Source organism: Episyrphus balteatus, chromosome 2, assembly GCF_945859705.1.
Source record: "Episyrphus balteatus chromosome 2, idEpiBalt1.1, whole genome shotgun sequence".
NCBI classification, from domain to species: Eukaryota; Metazoa; Arthropoda; class Insecta; order Diptera; family Syrphidae; genus Episyrphus; species Episyrphus balteatus.
The window spans coordinates 38433479-38450455 of record NC_079135.1 but is presented as its reverse complement, the minus strand read 5'-3'; the positions used below and the strand labels follow the sequence as shown (position 1 = coordinate 38450455).

At 40.6% G+C, this 16977-nt stretch overlaps 2 protein-coding genes across 5 annotated transcripts in view; both read right to left on the bottom strand.

The window, feature by feature from the left end:
* Nucleotides 1–16977, bottom strand: part of LOC129910799 (ankyrin-3) — a 97454-nt gene that overhangs the window by 16326 nt on the left and 64151 nt on the right. The window lies entirely within an intron of this gene.
* Nucleotides 1–16977, bottom strand: part of LOC129910797 (titin-like) — a 52566-nt gene extending 35589 nt beyond the window's left edge. For all 4 annotated transcript variants that reach the window (XM_055988344.1, XM_055988345.1, XM_055988342.1 and 1 more), the window contains exon 1: nt 1–16977. This exon is cut by the window's left edge and continues 12306 nt beyond it. In XM_055988344.1, coding sequence (XP_055844319.1) covers nt 1–16972 — 16972 coding nt within the window. In that variant the 5' untranslated portion in view covers nt 16973–16977.

Genomic DNA, 16977 nt, shown 5'->3' with positions numbered 1-16977 from the left:
CGGGACTGTCATCTTTTGGACTAGTAACATCAGCGGGCTTAACCACTTTCTCTTTGTCCAGCAGATCGACAGCACCGAGATCTTTGACAACTTCCTCGGGAGATTTTTTCAAAGGATCAGATTTTGGTTTTTCTAAACTGTCAATAGCCAAGACGGGACTGTCATCTTTTGGACTAGTAACATCAGCGGGTTTAACCACTTTCACTTTATCAAACAGATCGACAGCACCAAGATCTTCGACTACTTCCTCGGGAGATTTTTTCAAAGGATCAGATTTTGGTTTTTCTAAACTGTCAATAGCCAAGACGGGACTGTCATCTTTTGGACTAGTAACATCAGCGGGTTTAACCACTTTCTCTTTGTCCAGCAGATCAACAGCACCGAGATCTTTGACAACTTCCTCGGGAGATTTTTTCAAAGGATCTGATTTTGGTTTTTCTAAAATGTCAATAGCCAAGACGGGACTGTCATCTTTTGGACTAGTAACATCAGCGGGTTTAACCACTTTCTCTTTGTCCAGCAGATCAACAGCACCGAGATCTTTGACAACTTCCTCGGGAGATTTTTTCAAAGGATCTGATTTTGGTTTTTCTAAAATGTCAATAGCCAAGACGGGACTGTCATCTTTTGGACTAGTAACATCAGCGGGTTTAACCACTTTCACTTTATCAAATAGATCGACAGCACCGAGATCTTCGACTACTTCCTCGGGAGATTTTTTCAAAGGACCAGATTTTGGTTTTTCTAAACTGTCAATAGCCAAGACGGGACTGTCATCTTTTGGACTAGTAACATCAGCGGGTTTAACCACTTTCTCTTTGTCCAGCAGATCAACAGCACCGAGATCTTTGAGAACTTCCTCGGGAGATTTTTTCAAAGGATCTGATTTTGGTTTTTCTAAAATGTCAATAGCCAAGACGGGACTGTCATCTTTTGGACTAGTAACATCAGCGGGTTTAACCACTTTCTCTTTGTCCAGCAGATCAACAGCACCGAGATCTTCGACTACTTCCTCGGGAGATTTTTTCAAAGGATCAGATTTTGGTTTTTCTAAACTGTCAATAGCCAAGACGGGACTGTCATCTTTTTGACTAGTAACATCAGCGGGTTTAACCACTTTCACTTTATCAAATAGATCGACAGCACCGAGATCTTCGACTACTTCCTCGGGAGATTTTTTCAAAGGGTCAGATTTTGGTTTTTCTAAACTGTCAATAGCCAAGACGGGACTGTCATCTTTTGGACTAGTAACATCAGCGGGTTTAACCACTTTCACTTTATCAAACAGATCGACAGCACCAAGATCTTCGACTACTTCCTCGGGAGATTTTTTCAAAGGATCAGATTTTGGTTTTTCTAAACTGTCAATAGCCAAGACGGGACTGTCATCTTTTGGACTAGTAACATCAGCGGGTTTAACCACTTTCTCTTTGTCCAGCAGATCAACGGCACCGAGATCTTTGACAACTTCCTCGGGAGATTTTTTCAAAGGATCTGATTTTGGTTTTTCTAAAATGTCAATAGCCAAGACGGGACTGTCATCTTTTGGACTAGTAACATCAGCGGGTTTAACCACTTTCACTTTATCAAATAGATCGACAGCACCGAGATCTTCGACTACTTCCTCGGGAGATTTTTTCAAAGGATCAGATTTTGGTTTTTCTAAACTGTCAATAGCCAAGACGGGACTGTCATCTTTTGGACTAGTAACATCAGCGGGTTTAACCACTTTCTCTTTGTCCAGCAGATCAACAGCACCGAGATCTTTGACAACTTCCTCGGGAGATTTTTTCAAAGGATCTGATTTTGGTTTTTCTAAAATGTCAATAGCCAAGACGGGACTGTCATCTTTTGGACTAGTAACATCAGCGGGTTTAACCACTTTCACTTTATCAAATAGATCGACAGCACCGAGATCTTCGACTACTTCCTCGGGAGATTTTTTCAAAGGATCAGATTTTGGTTTTTCTAAACTGTCAATAGCCAAGACGGGACTGTCATCTTTTGGACTAGTAACATCAGCGGGTTTAACCACTTTCACTTTATCAAACAGCTCGACAGCACCAAGATCTTCGACTACTTCCTCGGGAGATTTTTTCAAAGGATCAGATTTTGGTTTTTCTAAACTGTCAATAGCCAAGACGGGACTGTCATCTTTTGGACTAGTAACATCAGCGGGTTTAACCACTTTCACTTTATCAAATAGATCGACAGCACCAAGATCTTCGACTACTTCCTCGGGAGATTTTTTCAAAGGATCTGATTTTGGTTTTTCTAAACTGTCAATAGCCAAGACGGGACTGTCATCTTTTGGACTAGTAACATCAGCGGGTTTAACCACTTTCACTTTATCAAACAGATCGACAGCACCAAGATCTTCGACTACTTCCTCGGGAGATTTTTTCAAAGGATCAGATTTTGGTTTTTCTAAACTGTCAATAGCCAAGACGGGACTGTCATCATTTGGACTAGTAACATCAGCGGGTTTAACCACTTTCACTTTATCAAATAGATCGACAGCACCAAGATCTTCGACTACTTCCTCGGGAGATTTTTTCAAAGGATCAGATTTTGGTTTTTCTAAACTGTCAATAGCCAAGACGGGACTGTCATCTTTTGGACTAGTAACATCAGAGGGTTTAACCACTTTCTCTTTGTCCAGCAGATCGACAGCACCGAGATCTTTGACTACTTCCTCGGGAGATTTTTTCAAAGGATCAGATTTTGGTTTTTCTAAACTGTCAATAATCAAGACGGAACTGTCATCTTTTGGACTAGTAACATCAGCGGGTTTAACCACTTTCTCTTTGTCCAGCAGATCGACAGCACCAAGATCTTTGACAACTTCCTCGGGAGATTTTTTCAAAGGATCTGATTTTGGTTTTTCTAAACTGTCAATAATCAAGACGGAACTGTCATCTTTTGGACTAGTAACATCAGCGGGTTTAACCACTTTCTCTTTGTCCAGCAGATCGACAGCACCAAGATCTTTGACAACTTCCTCGGGAGATTTTTTCAAAGGATCTGATTTTGGTTTTTCTAAACTGTCAATAGCCAAGACGGGACTGTCATCTTTTGGACTAGTAACATCAGCGGGTTTAACCACTTTCTCTTTGTCCAGCAGATCGACAGCACCGAGATCTTTGACAACTTCCTCGGGAGATTTTTTCAAAGGATCAGATTTTGGTTTTTCTAAACTGTCAATAGCCAAGACGGGACTGTCATCTTTTGGACTAGTAACATCAGCGGGTTTAACCACTTTCACTTTATCAAACAGATCGACAGCACCAAGATCTTCGACTACTTCATCGGGAGATTTTTTCAAAGGATCAGATTTTGGTTTTTCTAAACTGTCAATAGCCAAGACGGGACTGTCATCTTTTGGACTAGTAACATCAGCGGGCTTAACCACTTTCTCTTTGTCCAGCAGATCGACAGCAGCGAGATCTGTGACAACTTCCTCGGGAGATTTTTTCAAAGGATCAGATTTTGGTTTTTCTAAACTGTCAATTTCCAAGACGGGACTGTCATCTTTTGGACTAGTAACATCAGCGGGTTTAATCACTTTCACTTTATCAAACAGATCGACAGCACCAAGATCTTCGACTACTTCCTCGGGAGATTTTTTCAAAGGATCAGATTTTGGTTTTTCTAAACTGTCAATAGCCAAGACGGGACTGTCATCTTTTGGACTAGTAACATCAGCGGGTTTAACAACTTTTACTTTATCAAACAGATCGACAGCACCAAGATCTTCGACTACTTCCTCGGGAGATTTTTTCAAAGGATCAGATTTTGGTTTTTCTAAACTGTCAATGGCCAAGACGGGACTGTCATCTTTTGGACTAGTAACATCAGCGGGTTTAATCACTTTCACTTTATCAAACAGATCGACAGCACCAAGATCTTCGACTACTTCCTCGGGAGATTTTTTCAAAGGATCAGATTTTGGTTTTTCTAAACTGTCAATAGCCAAGACGGAACTGTCATCTTTTGGACTAGTAACATCAGCGGGCTTAACCACTTTCTCTTTGTCCAGCAGATCGACAGCACCAAGATCTTTGACAACTTCCTCGGGAGATTTTTTCAAAGGATCAGATTTTGGTTTTTCTAAACTGTCAATAGCCAAGACGGGACTGTCATCTTTTGGACTAGTAACATCAGCGGGTTTAACCACTTTTACTTTATCAAACAGATCGACAGCACCAAGATCTTCGACTACTTCCTCGAGAGATTTTTTCAAAGGATCAGATTTTGGTTTTTCTAAACTATCAATAGCCAAGACGGGACTGTCATCTTTTGGACTAGTAACATCAGCGGGTTTAACCACTTTCACTTTATCAAACAGATCGACAGCACCAAGATCTTCGACTACTTCCTCGGGAGATTTTTTCAAAGGATCAGATTTTGGTTTTTCTAAACTGTCAATAGCCAAGACGGGACTGTCATCTTTTGGACTAGTAACATCAGCGGGTTTAATCACTTTCACTTTATCAAACAGATCGACAGCACCAAGATCTTCGACTACTTCCTCGGGAGATTTTTTCAAAGGATCAGATTTTGGTTTTTCTAAACTGTCAATAGCCAAGACGGGACTGTCATCTTTTGGACTAGTAACATCAGCGGGCTTAACCACTTTCACTTTATCAAACAGATCGACAGCACCAAGATCTTCGACTACTTCCTCGGGAGATTTTTTCAAAGGATCAGATTTTGGTTTTTCTAAACTGTCAATAGCCAAGACGGGACTGTCATCTTTTGGACTAGTAACATCAGTGGGTTTAATCACTTTCACTTTATCAAACAGATCGACAGCACCAAGATCTTCGACTACTTCCTCGGGAGATTTTTTCAAAGGATCAGATTTTGGTTTTTCTAAACTGTCAATAGCCAAGACGGGACTGTCATCTTTTGGACTAGTAACATCAGCGGGTTTAACCACTTTCACTTTATCAAACAGATCGACAGCACCAAGATCTTCGACTACTTCCTCGGGAGATTTTTTCAAAGGATCAGATTTTGGTTTTTCTAAACTGTCAATAGCCAAGACGGGACTGTCATCTTTTGGACTAGTAACATCAGCGGGTTTAACCACTTTCTCTTTGTCCAGCAGATCAACAGCACCGAGATCTTTGACAACTTCCTCGGGAGATTTTTTCAAAGGATCTGATTTTGGTTTTTCTAAAATGTCAATAGCCAAGACGGGACTGTCATCTTTTGGACTAGTAACATCAGCGGGTTTAACCACTTTCACTTTATCAAATAGATCGACAGCACCGAGATCTTCGACTACTTCCTCGGGAGATTTTTTCAAAGGATCAGATTTTGGTTTTTCTAAACTGTCAATAGCCAAGACGGGACTGTCATCTTTTGGACTAGTAACATCAGCGGGTTTAACCACTTTCTCTTTGTCCAGCAGATCAACAGCACCGAGATCTTTGACAACTTCCTCGGGAGATTTTTTCAAAGGATCTGATTTTGGTTTTTCTAAAATGTCAATAGCCAAGACGGGACTGTCATCTTTTGGACTAGTAACATCAGCGGGTTTAACCACTTTCACTTTATCAAATAGATCGGCAGCACCAAGATCTTCGACTACTTCCTCGGGAGATTTTTTCAAAGGATCAGATTTTGGTTTTTCTAAACTGTCAATAGCCAAGACGGGACTGTCATCTTTTGGACTAGTAACATCAGCGGGTTTAACCACTTTCTCTTTGTCCAGCAGATCGACAGCACCGAGATCTTTGACAACTTCCTCGGGAGATTTTTTCAAAGGATCTGATTTTTGTTTTTCTAAACTGTCAATAGCCAAGACGGGACTGTCATCTTTTGGACTAGTAACATCAGCGAGAACTTTGACTAATTCCTCGAGAGATTTTTTCAAAGGATCTGATTTTGGTTTTTCTAAACTGTCAATAGCCAAGACGGGACTGTCATCTTTTGGACTAGTAACATCAGCGGGTTTAACCACTTTCACTTTATCAAACAGATCGACAGCACCGAGATCTTCGACTTCTTCCTCGGGAGATTTTTTCAAAGGATCAGATTTTGGTTTTTCTAAACTGTCAATAGCCAAGACGGGACTGTCATCTTTTGGACTAGTAACATCAGCGGGTTTAACCACTTTTACTTTATCAAACAGATCGACAGCACCAAGATCTTCGACTACTTCCTCGGGAGATTTTTTCAAAGGATCTGATTTTGGTTTTTCTAAACTGTCAATAGCCAAGACGGGACTGCCATCTTTTGGACTAGTAACATCAGCGGGTTTAATCACTTTCACTTTATCAAACAGATCGACAGCACCAAGATCTTCGACTACTTCCTCGGGAGATTTTTTCAAAGGATCAGATTTTGGTTTTTCTAAACTGTCAATAGCCAAGACGGGACTGTCATCTTTTGGACTAGTAACATCAGCGGGTTTAATCACTTTCACTTTATCAAACAGATCGACAGCACCAAGATCTTCGACTACTTCCTCGGGAGATTTTTTCAAAGGATCAGATTTTGGTTTTTCTAAACTGTCAATAGCCAAGACGGAACTGTCATCTTTTGGACTAGTAACATCAGCGGGTTTAACCACTTTCTCTTTGTCCAGCAGATCGACAGCACCAAGATCTTTGACAACTTCCTCGGGAGATTTTTTCAAAGGATCTGATTTTGGTTTTTCTAAACTGTCAATAGCCAAGACGGGACTGTCATCTTTTGGACTAGTAACATCAGCGGGTTTAACCACTTTCTCTTTGTCCAGCAGATCGACAGCACCGAGATCTTTGACAACTTCCTCGGGAGATTTTTTCAAAGGATCTGATTTTTGTTTTTCTAAACTGTCAATAGCCAAGACGGGACTGTCATCTTTTGGACTAGTAACATCAGCGGGTTTAACCACTTTTAATTTATCAAACAGATCGACCGCACCAAGATCTTCGACTACTTCCTCGGGAGATTTTTTCAAAGGATCAGATTTTGGTTTTTCTAAACTGTCAATAGCCAAGACGGGACTGTCATCTTTTGGACTAGTAACATCAGCGGGTTTAATCACTTTCACTTTATCAAACAGATCGACAGCACCAAGATCTTCGACTACTTCCTCGGGAGATTTTTTCAAAGGATCAGATTTTGGTTTTTCTAAACTGTCAATAGCCAAGACGGGACTGTCATCTTTTGGACTAGTAACATCAGCGGGTTTAATCACTTTCACTTTATCAAACAGATCGACAGCACCAAGATCTTCGACTACTTCCTCGGAAGATTTTTTCAAAGGATCAGATTTTGGTTTTTCTAAACTGTCAATAGCCAAGACGGGACTATCATCTTTTGGACTAGTAACATCAGCGGGTTTAACCACTTTCACTTTATCAAACAGATCGACAGCACCAAGATCTTCGACTACTTCCTCGGGAGATTTTTTCAAAGGATCGGATTTTGGTTTTTCTAAACTGTCAATAGCCAAGACGGAACTGTCATCTTTTGGACTAGTAACATCAGCGGGTTTAACCACTTTCTCTTTGTCCAGCAGATCGACAGCACCAAGATCTTTGACAACTTCCTCGGGAGATTTTTTCAAAGGATCTGATTTTGGTTTTTCTAAACTGTCAATAGGCAAGACGGGACTGTCATCTTTTATACTAGTAACATCAGCGGGCTTAACCACTTTCTCTTTGTCCAGCAGATCGACAGCACCAAGATCTTCGACTACTTCCTCGGGAGATTTTTTCAAAGGATCAGATTTTGGTTTTTCTAAACTGTCAATAGCCAAGACGGAACTGTCATCTTTTGGACTAGTAACATCAGCGGGCTTAACCACTTTCTCTTTGTCCAGCAGATCGACAGCACCAAGATCTTTGACAACTTCCTCGGGAGATTTTTTCAAAGGATCTGATTTTGGTTTTTCTAAACTGTCAATAGCCAAGACGGGACTGTCATCTTTTGGACTAGTAACATCAGCGGGCTTAACCACTTTCTCTTTGTCCAGCAGATCGACAGCACCGAGATCTTTGACAACTTCCTCGGGAGATTTTTTCAAAGGATCAGATTTTGGTTTTTCTAAACTGTCAATAGCCAAGACGGGACTGTCATCTTTTGGACTAGTAACATCAGCGGGTTTAACCACTTTCACTTTATCAAACAGATCGACAGCACCAAGATCTTCGACTACTTCCTCGGGAGATTTTTTCAAAGGATCAGATTTTGGTTTTTCTAAACTGTCAATAGCCAAGACGGGACTGTCATCTTTTGGACTAGTAACATCAGCGGGTTTAACCACTTTCACTTTATCAAATAGATCGACAGCACCGAGATCTTCGACTACTTCCTCGGGAGATTTTTTCAAAGGATCAGATATTGGTTTTTTTAAACTGTCAATAGCCAAGACGGGACTGTCATCTTTTGGACTAGTAACATCAGCGGGTTTAATCACTTTCACTTTATCAAACAGATCGACAGCACCAAGATCTTCGACTACTTCCTCGGGAGATTTTTTCAAAGGATCAGATTTTGGTTTTTCTAAACTGTCAATAGCCAAGACGGGACTGTCATCTTTTGGACTAGTAACATCAGCGGGTTTAACCACTTTTACTTTATCAAACAGATCGACAGCACCAAGATCTTCGACTACTTCCTCGGGAGATTTTTTCAAAGGATCAGATTTTGGTTTTTCTAAACTGTCAATACCCAAGACGGGACTGTCATCTTTTGGACTAGTAACATCAGCGGGTTTAATCACTTTCACTTTATCAAACAGATCGACAGCACCAAGATCTTCGACTACTTCCTCGGGAGATTTTTTCAAAGGATCAGATTTTGGTTTTTCTAAACTGTCAATAGCCAAGACGGGACTGTCATCTTTTGGACTAGTAACATCAGCGGGTTTAATCACTTTCACTTTATCAAACAGATCGACAGCACCAAGATCTTCGACTACTTCCTCGGGAGATTTTTTCAAAGGATCAGATTTTGGTTTTTCTAAACTGTCAATAGCCAAGACGGGACTGTCATCTTTTGGACTAGTAACATCAGCGGGTTTAATCACTTTCACTTTATCAAACAGATCGACAGCACCAAGATCTTCGACTACTTCCTCGGGAGATTTTTTCAAAGGATCAGATTTTGGTTTTTCTAAACTGTCAATAGCCAAAACGGGACTGTCATCTTTTGGACTAGTAACATCAGCGGGTTTAATCACTTTCACTTTATCAAACAGATCGACAGCACCAAGATCTTCGACTACTTCCTCGGGAGATTTTTTCAAAGGATCAGATTTTGGTTTTTCTAAACTGTCAATAGCCAAGACGGGACTGTCATCTTTTGGACTAGTAACATCAGCGGGTTTAACCACTTTCACTTTATCAAACAGATCGACAGCACCAAGATCTTCGACTACTTCCTCGGGAGATTTTTTCAAAGGATCAGATTTTGGTTTTTCTAAACTGTCAATAGCCAAGACGGGACTGTCATCTTTTGGACTAGTAACATCAGCGGGTTTAATCACTTTCACTTTATCAAACAGATCGACAGCACCAAGATCTTCGACTACTTCCTCGGGAGATTTTTTCAAAGGACCAGATTTTGGTTTTTCTAAACTGTCAATAGCCAAGACGGGACTGTCATCTTTTGGACTAGTAACATCAGCGGGTTTAACCACTTTCACTTTATCAAACAGATCGACAGCACCAAGATCTTCGACTACTTCCTCGGGAGATTTTTTCAAAGGATCAGATTTTGGTTTTTCTAAACTGTCAATAGTCAAGACGGGACTGTCATCTTTTGGACTAGTAACATCAGCGGGTTTAACCACTTTCACTTTATCAAACAGATCGACAGCACCAAGATCTTCGACTACTTCCTCGGGAGATTTTTTCAAAGGACCAGATTTTGGTTTTTCTAAACTGTCAATAGCCAAGACGGGACTGTCATCTTTTGGACTAGAAACATCAGCGGGTTTAACCACTTTCACTTTATCAAACAGATCGACAGCACCAAGATCTTCGACTACTTCCTCGGGAGATTTTTTCAAAGGATCAGATTTTGGTTTTTCTAAAATGTCAATAGCCAAGACGGGACTGTCATCTTTTGGACTAGTAACATCAGCGGGTTTAACCACTTTCACTTTATCAAATAGATCGACAGCACCGAGATCTTCGACTACTTCCTCGGGAGATTTTTTCAAAGGATCAGATTTTGGTTTTTCTAAACTGTCAATAGCCAAGACGGGACTGTCATCTTTTGGACTAGTAACATCAACGGGTTTAATCACTTTCACTTTATCAAACACATCGACAGCACCAAGATCTTCGACTACTTCCTCGGGAGATTTTTTCAAAGGATCAGATTTTGGTTTTTCTAAACTGTCAATAGCCAAGACGGGACTGTCATCTTTTGGACTAGTAACATCAGCGGGTTTAACCACTTTCACTTTATCAAACAGATCGACAGCACCAAGATCTTCGACTACTTCCTCGGGAGATTTTTTCAAAGGATCAGATTTTGGTTTTTCTAAACTGTCAATAGCCAAGACGGGACTGTCATCTTTTGGACTAGTAACATCAGCGGGTTTAATCACTTTCACTTTATCAAACAGATCGACAGCACCAAGATCTTCGACTACTTCCTCGGGAGATTTTTTCAAAGGATCAGATTTTGGTTTTTCTAAACTGTCAATAGCCAAGACGGGACTGTCATCTTTTGGACTAGTAACATCAGCGGGTTTAACCACTTTCACTTTATCAAACAGATCGACAGCACCAAGATCTTCGACTACTTCCTCGGGAGATTTTTTCAAAGGATCAGATTTTGGTTTTTCTAAACTGTCAATAGCCAAGACGGGACTGTCATCTTTTGGACTAGTAACATCAGCGGGCTTAACCACTTTCTCTTTGTCCAGCAGATCGACAGCACCAAGATCTTTGACAACTTCCTCGGGAGATTTTTTCAAAGGATCTGATTTTGGTTTTTCTAAACTGTCAATAGCCAAGACGGGACTGTCATCTTTTGGACTAGTAACATCAGCGGGCTTAACCACTTTCTCTTTGTCCAGCAGATCGACAGCACCGAGATCTTTGACAACTTCCTCGGGAGATTTTTTCAAAGGATCTGATTTTGGTTTTTCTAAACTGTCAATACCCAAGACGGGACTGTCATCTTTTGGACTAGTAACATCAGCGGGTTTAACCACTTTCACTTTATCAAACAGATCGACAGCACCAAGATCTTCGACTACTTCCTCGGGAGATTTTTTCAAAGGATCAGATTTTGGTTTTTCTAAACTGTCAATAGCCAAGACGGGACTGTCATCTTTTGGACTAGTAACATCAGCGGGTTTAACCACTTTCTCTTTGTCCAGCAGATCAACAGCACCGAGATCTTTGACAACTTCCTCGGGAGATTTTTTCAAAGGATCTGATTTTGGTTTTTCTAAACTGTCAATAGCCAAGACGGGACTGTCATCTTTTGGACTAGTAACATCAGCGGGTTTAACCACTTTCACTTTATCAAATAGATCGACAGCACCGAGATCTTCGACTACTTCCTCGGGAGATTTTTTCAAAGGATCAGATTTTGGTTTTTCTAAACTGTCAATAGCCAAGACGGGACTGTCATCTTTTGGACTAGTAACATCAGCGGGTTTAACCACTTTCACTTTATCAAACAGCTCGACAGCACCAAGATCTTCGACTACTTCCTCGGGAGATTTTTTCAAAGGATCCGATTTTGGTTTTTCTAAACTGTCAATAGCCAAGACGGGACTGTCATCTTTTGGACTAGTAACATCAGCGGGTTTAACCACTTTCACTTTATCAAATAGATCGACAGCACCAAGATCTTCGACTACTTCCTCGGGAGATTTTTTCAAAGGATCAGATTTTGGTTTTTCTAAACTGTCAATAGCCAAGACGGGACTGTCATCTTTTGGACTAGTAACATCAGCGGGTTTAACCACTTTCACTTTATCAAATAGATCGACAGAACCAAGATCTTCGACTACTTCCTCGGGAGATTTTTTCAAAGGATCAGATTTTGGTTTTTCTAAACTGTCAATAGCCAAGACGGGACTGTCATCTTTTGGACTAGTAACATCAGCGGGTTTAACCACTTTCACTTTATCAAACAGCTCGACAGCACCAAGATCTTCGACTACTTCCTCGGGAGATTTTTTCAAGGGATCAGATTTTGGTTTTTCTAAACTGTCAATAGCCAAGACGGGACTGTCATCTTTTGGACTAGTAACATCAGCGGGTTTAACCACTTTCACTTTATCAAATAGATCGACAGCACCAAGATCTTCGACTACTTCCTCGGGAGATTTTTTCAAAGGATCAGATTTTGGTTTTTCTAAACTGTCAATAGCCAAGACGGAACTGTCATCTTTTGGACTAGTAACATCAGCGGGTTTAACCACTTTCTCTTTGTCCAGCAGATCGACAGCACCAAGATCTTTGACAACTTCCTCGGGAGATTTTTTCAAAGGATCTGATTTTGGTTTTTCTAAACTGTCAATAGCCAAGACGGGACTGTCATCTTTTGGACTAGTAACATCAGCGGGTTTAACCACTTTCTCTTTGTCCAGCAGATCGACAGCACCGAGATCTGTGACAACTTCCTCGGGAGATTTTTTCAAAGGATCTGATTTTTGTTTTTCTAAACTGTCAATAGCCAAGACGGGACTGTCATCTTTTGGACTAGTAACATCAGTGGGTTTAACCACTTTCACTTTATCAAACAGATCGACAGCACCGAGATCTTCGACTACTTCCTCGGGAGATTTTTTCAAAGGATCAGATTTTGGTTTTTCTAAACTGTCAATAGCCAAGACGGGACTGTCATCTTTTGGACTAGTAACATCAGCGGGTTTAACCTCTTTCACTTTATCAAACAGATCGACAGCACCGAGATCTTCGACTACTTCCTCGGGGGATTTTCTCAAAGGATCTGATTTTGGTTTTTCTAAATTGTCAATACCCAAGACGGGACTGTCATCTTTTGGACTAGTAACATCAGCGGGTTTAACCACTTTCACTTTATCAAACAGATCGACAGCACCGAGATCTTCGACTACTTCCTCGGGAGATTTTTTCAAAGGATCTGATTTTGGTTTTTCTAAACTGTCAATAGCCAAGACGGGACTGTCATCTTTTGGACTAGTAACATCAGCGGGTTTAACCACTTTCTCTTTGTCCAGCAGATGAACAACACCGAGATCTTTGACAATTTCCTCGGGAGATTTTTTCAAAGGATCTGATTTTGGTTTTTCTAAACTGTCAATAGCCAAGACGGGACTGTCATCTTTTGGACTAGTAACATCAGCGGGTTTAACCACTTTCACTTTATCAAATACATCGACAGCACCGAGATTTTTGACTACTTCCTCGGGAGATTCTTTCAATGGATCTGATTTTGGTTTTTCTAAACTGTCAATAGTCAAGACGGGACTGTCATCTTTTGGACTAGTAACATCAGCGGGTTTAAACACTTTCACTTTATCAAACAGATCGACAGCACCGAGATCTTTGACAATTTCCTCGGGAGATTTTTTCAAAGGATCTAATTTTGGTTTTTCTAAACTGTCAATACCCAAGACGGGACTGTCATCTTTTGGACTAGTAACATCAGCGGGTTTAACCACTTTCTCTTTATCAAATAGATCGACAGCACCGAGATCTTTGACAATTTCCTCGGGAGATTTTTTCAAGGGATCTGATTTTGGTTTTTCTAAACTGTCAATAGCCAAGACGGGACTGTCATCTTTTGGACTAGTAACATCAGCGAGTTTAAATACTTTCACTTTATCAAGGGATTTTCTCAAAGGATCAGATTTTGGTTTTTCTAAACTGTCAATAGCCAAGACGGGACTGTCATCTTTTGGACTAGTAACATCAACGGGTTTAACCACTTTCTCTTTGTCCAGCAGATCGACAGCACCGAGATCTTTGACAACTTCCTCGGGAGATTTTTTCAAAGGATCTGATTTTGGTTTTTCTAAACTGTCAATAGCCAAGACGGGACTGTCATCTTTTGGACTAGTAACATCAGCGAGTTTAACCACTTTCACTTTATCAAATAGATCGACAGCACCGAGATCTTTGACTTCTTTCTCGGGAGATTCTTTCAATGGATCTGATTTTGGTTTTTCTAAACTGTCAATAGCCAAGACGGGACTGTCATCTTTTGGACTAGTAACATCAGCGAGTTTAAATACTTTCACTTTATCAAACAGATCGACAGCACCGAGATCTTTGACAATTTCCTCGAGAGATTTTTTCAAAGGATCTAATTTTGGTTTTTCTAAACTGTCAATACCCAAGACGGGACTGTCATCTTTTGGACTAGTAACATCAGCGGGTTTAACCACTTTCACTTTATCAAATAGATCGACAGCACCGAGATCTTTGACAATTTCCTCGGGAGATTTTTTCAAGGGATCTGATTTTGGTTTTTCTAAACTGTCAATAGCCAAGACGGGACTGTCATCTTTTGGACTAGTAACATCAGCGAGTTTAAATACTTTCACTTTATCAAGGGATTTTCTCAAAGGATCAGATTTTGGTTTTTCTAAACTGTCAATAGCCAAGACGGGACTGTCATCTTTTGGACTAGTAACATCAACGGGTTTAACCACTTTCTCTTTGTCCAGCAGATCGACAGCACCGAGATCTTTGACAATTTCCTCGGGAGATTTTTTCAAGGGATCTGATTTTGGTTTTTCTAAACTGTCAATAGCCAAGACGGGACTGTCATCTTTTGGACTAGTAACATCAGCGAGTTTAAATACTTTCACTTTATCAAGGGATTTTCTCAAAGGATCAGATTTTGGTTTTTCTAAACTGTCAATAGCCAAGACGGGACTGTCATCTTTTGGACTAGTAACATCAGCGGGTTTAACCACTTTCACTTTATTAAACAGATCGACAGCACCAAGATCTTTGACTACTTCCTGGGGAGATTTTATCAAAGGATCTGATTTTGGTTTTTCTAAACTGTCAATACCCAAGAAGGGACTGTCATCTTTTGGACTAGTAACATCAGCGAGTTTAACCACTTTCACTTTATCAAATAGATCGACAGCACCGAGATCTTTGACTTCTTTCTCGGGAGATTCTTTCAATGGATCTGATTTTGGTTTTTCTAAACTGTCAATAGTCAAGACGGGACTGTCATCTTTTAGACTAGTAACATCAGCGGATTTAACAACCTTCTCTTTGTCAAGCAGATCGACAGCACCGAGATCTTTGGCAATTTCCTCGGGAGATATTTTCAAAGGATCTGATTTTGGTTTTTCTAAACTGTCAATAGCCAAGACGGGACTGTCATCTTTTGGACTAGTAACATCAGCGGGTTTAACCACTTTCTCTTTGTCCAGCAGATCGACAGCACCGAGATCTTTGACAATTTCCTCGGGAGATTTTTTCAAAGGATCTGGTTTTGGTTTTTCTAAACTGTCAATAGCCAAGACGGGACTGTCATCTTTAGGACTAGTAACATCAGCGGGTTTAACCACTTTCTCTTTGTCCAGCAGATCAACAACACCAAGATCTTTGACAATTTCCTCGGGAGATTTTTTCAAAGGATCTGATTTTGGTTTTTCTAAACTGTCAATAGCCAAGACGGGACTGTCATCTTTTGGACTAGTAACATCAGCGGGTTTAACCACTTTCTCTTTGTCCAGCAGATCAACAACACCGAGATCTTTGACAGTTTCCTCGGGAGATTTTTTCGAAGGATTAGATTTTGGTTTTTCTAAACTGTCAATACCCAAGACGGGACTGTCATCTTTTGGACTAGTAACATCAGCGGGTTTAACCACTTTCTCTTTGTCCAGCAGATCAACAACACCGAGATCTTTGACAATTTCCTCGGGAGATTTTTTCAAAGGATCTGATTTTGGTTTTTCTAAACTGTCAATACCCAAGACGGGACTGTCATCTTTTGGACTAGTAACATCAGCGGGTTTAACCACTTTCTCTTTGTCCAGCAGATCGACAGCACCGAGATCTTTGACTACTTCCTCGGGAGATTTTTTCAAAGGATCTGATTTTGGTTTTTCTAAACTGTCAATAGCCAAGACGGGACTGTCATCTTTTGGACTAGTAACATCAGCGGGTTTAACCACGTCCTCTTTGTCCAGCAGATCGACAGCACCGAGATCTTTGACTACTTCCTCGGGAGATTTTTTCAAAGGATCTGATTTTGGTTTTTCTAAACTGTCAATAGCCAAGACGGGACTGTCATCTTTTGGACTAGTAACATCAGCGGGTTTAACCACGTCCTCTTTGTCCAGCAGATCGACAGCACCGAGATCTTTGACAACTTCCTCGGGAGATTTTTTCAAAGGATCTGATTTTGGTTTTTCTGAACTGTCAATAGTCAAGACGGGACTGTCATCTTTTGGACTAGTAACATCAGCGGGTTTAACCACGTCCTCTTTGTCCAGCAGATCAACAACACCGAGATCTTTGACAATTTCCTCGGGAGATTTTTTCAAAGGATCTGATTTTGGTTTTTCTAAACTGTCAATACCCAAGACGGGACTGTCATCTTTTGGACTAGTAACATCAGCGGGTTTAACCACTTTCTCTTTGTCCAGCAGATCGACAGCACCGAGATCTTTGACTACTTCCTCGGGAGATTTTTTCAAAGGATCTGATTTTGGTTTTTCTAAACTGTCAATAGCCAAGACGGGACTGTCATCTTTTGGACTAGTAACATCAGCGGGTTTAACCACGTCCTCTTTGTCCAGCAGATCAACAGCACCGAGATCTTTGACAATTTCCTCGGGAGATTTTTTTAAAGGATCTGATTTTGGTTTTTCTAAACTGTCAATTTCCAAGACGGGACTGTCATCTTTTGGACTAGTAACATCAGTGGGTTTAACTTCAGGAGATCTTGTTATAGCATCTGATTTAACGTTTTTTAAACCTTCCCCAAGAAAAACAGAACTGAAGGCTTTTGAAATTAAAACATCACTAGTCTTAAACATTTCTA